At 44.0% G+C, this 3,697-nt stretch overlaps 1 protein-coding gene across 1 annotated transcript; it reads right to left on the reverse strand.

Annotated features, from left to right (window-relative positions):
* Positions 1–202: 202 nt before the first annotated feature.
* Positions 203–927, reverse strand: LOC119299826. The gene is made up of 2 exons (XM_037576966.1): positions 844–927; positions 203–745 (listed from the first exon to the last, which is right to left on the reverse strand). Exons 1-2 carry the CDS (start codon positions 925–927, stop codon positions 203–205), a joined length of 627 nt encoding a protein of 208 aa, XP_037432863.1.
* Between the last annotated feature and the right edge of the window lie 2,770 nt (positions 928–3,697).

Genomic DNA, 3,697 nt, shown 5'->3' on the forward strand with positions numbered 1-3,697 from the left:
TGGAGCAAGCTTCTACATTGATGTGGCAGTTGTACTTCATGAGAAGAAAGGGGTTGTAAGGAACCACCCTCCTATTGTCCTGCTCCTCTCACTTTTACTCGACGTCCATCATCCCTCCTCCTATATATGGGATATGAGTCCTTTCCCTGTTGTGTAGCGGGGCAAAACTCCCGAGTATAGTGAAAACAACACTGCTCCTCAATCATGCAAGCACATTTTTATTGAGGACACCACATGGCCCGTGCAACATGTGTTTTATGACTAGAGCATGCAGGACAGGGTATTTATCTTTATCAGGTATTTCTGCTGATATGACTCTGTCATAGTCATCTGGAGTCTTTAACTTGCTACCTGCCTTCATGATTAGAAGGATATGTTCATGTGGGAGCCCTCTTTTCTGAAACTCGGTCACATGAACATAGGCCGCAACCTCGCCAATATGCTTTTTCTTGATGAGTAAGTCCATCAAATCTCGCTGCTTTGCTTTGTACACTCTTGCAACCAGGTCTGGTCGATCCTGTGGTAGCTGTCCGGGCATCAACTCTGTTGTTATCTCCTCCCAGTATGGGTTGCATGTCATTGTGATGAAGTAATCTGGTTTACCCCATCGCTGCACTATGGCAATTGCATCTAGGAACCTTCTCTTCATATCTCTATCACCACCAGGAAATGTCCTTGGGAGCACAATCCTTTTACCAATCCGATCACCACATGACTCACCAGCAGCGATCGTGTCTACAAGACCCTACGTAGAAGATACATAATGCATGCACTAAGAATGCCAAACTATATATTAAAAGTGAGTTCGCTAATGTCATATAACAACAACCCCAAGAATGGTACCTGGTAGAGGTCCGCGCATATAATCTTCTGATTTTCTGGCTTGGAGTACCAATCCAACCTCATTGTCTTGATCTTAATGTACATATCAACGGCCCATTGTTGGAAAAGGCGCCCCCTGAATAGGACGATGTTAAAAAGCTTCTTCCTGATCATCATCTTGAAGTAGTAATACTCCCTTGCAAATACATATTTTCTTGATTGAACAGGTTCGTCCTCCTCGTCCTAGTTGTCCTTGTTATCGTCTGAATGAAGATTCATAACATTAAAAAAATGGGAGACCCTTAAAATAGACGTGTCTAAGTGATGAAACTTACCTGGGGGCAAATCAGCCACGTGGTCATCAAATTGTTCAGAATTATCAAATGTAGTCGGCATTGTGTCATCATCTATTTCCATTAAATTAACACTTGTAGGCAAGTCAGTAGACCGGTCTTGACCTTGTTTTGAACTACCAGCTGGATAGTTTAAACACAAGAAGTTCAGAATATTAGTTTTTGTTGTTGTTTTAATTGACCATGTTACAAATCTAAAACTATAAAATCATACCCGTGTTAGACTCATGTCCTTCATCTTCTTGTGTAGGAACATATGGCAACCATCGATTCCAACCAGTCTCCCCACCAGGAAAGAATAGTGGATACGCCAAAGGGTCATAACAACCATAGTATGCTCTAATATACAAGGGATGCTCTCCTGATCCATGCACGAAAACATGTCGATCAAAGAAGTTCTGTGTGTTACCCCCTTCAACCCATATCGCAGCAACCTGGGAAGTTGTCGGGGCATTGTACCATCACTGATCCAGGGTTATATCTGTGTTTATTTCAATTCTATATCCATCAAGGCTTGCTGAAGAACCAACATTCTAAAAAGTGCTTGTGTCGTGGTATACTTAGAATTTTGCGAAAGAGATCAATATTAAGATCCGGTGACCTATGGACCCGGTGCGCCAAGCTGTCATCCGTATCATAAATATATAGTTGCAAACTGTAAGTGCATCTAGTGCCACCCCTAGTTGGTTTTGGAGTATTGACGACAAACCTAGTTGAGGGACTAATGTGTTTGTGAGAATTGCAGGATAACACAGGTAGAAGTCCCTCATTGATTTGGTTTTACTACCAGAGATGACCCCTAAAAATGTATGAAGACATTGAAGTCAAAGGTGGTATATGAAGATATTCACATTGAAGACTATGACAAGAGAAGACACTATATGAAGCCTATGGAGCTCGAAGACTTAGATCTTTCGTAGTTCTTTTTCTTTTGTGTTGAGTCATAGGAACCACCGTACTATTAAGTGGGGTCCAAGAGAACCAGTCAGAATGACTGAAGTGATGCCTAAACCAAAAACCTATGTCTTCGAGTGAAGACTATGAGAGCGAATCTTGTCCAGAGTCGGACAAGTCAGCTTTGCTTGTAGCCCAAGTAAAGTTGCCGTGCGAGTTTGAAATCTGACTGTTGGAACACGTGTTAGTTCCTTAGTGACCCAGGGTCATTTCGGACAAATCAGGTCGGGTTGCCAAGTGGCTATAAATAGCCCACCCCCTACAACCATAAATGGTTGGCTGCTCAGATTGAAAGTACGGCTTTTGTCGTTTGAGAGCAAACCACCTCGAAGCCTTTGAGAGAGAATTCCTTGCGAGGATAAAGCCCTAACCACCAGAGCCAGAGAGAATTGGGCATCACTTAAGCCTTCTTGTCTGTGTGATCTGAAGACTTATTACACTTGAGGACTGTGCATCCTCCAGCCGGTTAGGCGTCGCGTTCTGAGCATCCAAGAGACATCGTGGATTGCCGATGAACGAAGTCTGTGAAGGTTTGGGAGTCTACCTTGAAGACTTACCAGAGTGGTTGGGCGAGGTCTATGTGACCTTAGCTCAAGGAGAATACGGTGAGGACTGGGTGTCCTGAGCTGCGTGTTCAGGACTGGGTGTTCGGGACTGTGTGTCCTAAGGTTTAAATACCTAGCCGCTCCAACCAGACATATAGTTGTCACAACAACTGGAACTGGTCCAACAAATCATTGTCTTCAACGAGTCACTGGTTTCATCTTCACTTCCCTTTACTTACTGTTACTCCTTGTGAAGTCATTGTATGTTTGTTCTATCATTTGTCTCTTCTGAGAATGCATATGACCTCTTCCCCTTCCCTCGCACCTTAATGCTGTCACAGGTACATGTCCGTGGGAGAATCCTTTGGTTCTCATAGTCTGCATTCATTTGCAGAATTCTTACAGCATCACATAAATTCTCCCGAAGGCAGTTCCTGTTGGTCCAGCAAACGAAAACCTTTGAAGCCTTTGAACGTCTTGAAGCCTTTCAGGTTAAAGTTTATGGCTTCAGAGAAAGCAGCAAGGAAGGGTGGCAGAAAGCGTCGTGGTGAGACCTCCAGAGATCTGCCAGATGAACTCTCAGAAATGTACAAGACAGATCCTGTAGAGGATTACAGTCAGCGCAAGACCCGAATCCAATGGATTCGAAGATATTGGGCAGAAAAATGGTTCAAATACAGATTTGCGACCCAGGAGTATGCTGAGAAAAACGCCATCAAGAGACCATGGGGAGACATCCTATTCAAGAATCTTCTACCCAGGTCCAGAGATGAAGCCATTGCTCAAGGCTTCTATCCATGCATGGTCCATGGACCACAGCCTGCTGATGCACACTCGTCGTCACTGCTATGGTGTCGTGACGACAATCTGTTCAAGTGCAACTTCTAGTTTGCTCAGAACTCAGCGAAGCAGAATAAGAAGACTTTTGGGTTAGACTTCAACCCTGGTCCCTCATCTCCAAGGGCAGATGGCACATGACATGCAGAACCCAATGTTATCGGTCCTTTCGCCAACCTTGAAGGC

The sequence above is a fragment of the Triticum dicoccoides genome, chromosome 5A (assembly GCF_002162155.2).
Source record: "Triticum dicoccoides isolate Atlit2015 ecotype Zavitan chromosome 5A, WEW_v2.0, whole genome shotgun sequence".
Lineage (NCBI taxonomy): Eukaryota > Viridiplantae > Streptophyta > Magnoliopsida > Poales > Poaceae > Triticum > Triticum dicoccoides.

Bases quoted from the DNA above. Each gene is read 5' to 3' on its own strand.
- LOC119299826 (XM_037576966.1), bottom strand. From the start codon at position 927: ATGTACATTAAGATCAAGACAATGAGGTTGGATTGGTACTCCAAGCCA. The intron at 746-843 runs GTACCATTCTTG...TCTTCTACGTAG, and splicing joins TATGCGCGGACCTCTACCAG to GGTCTTGTAGACACGATCGC.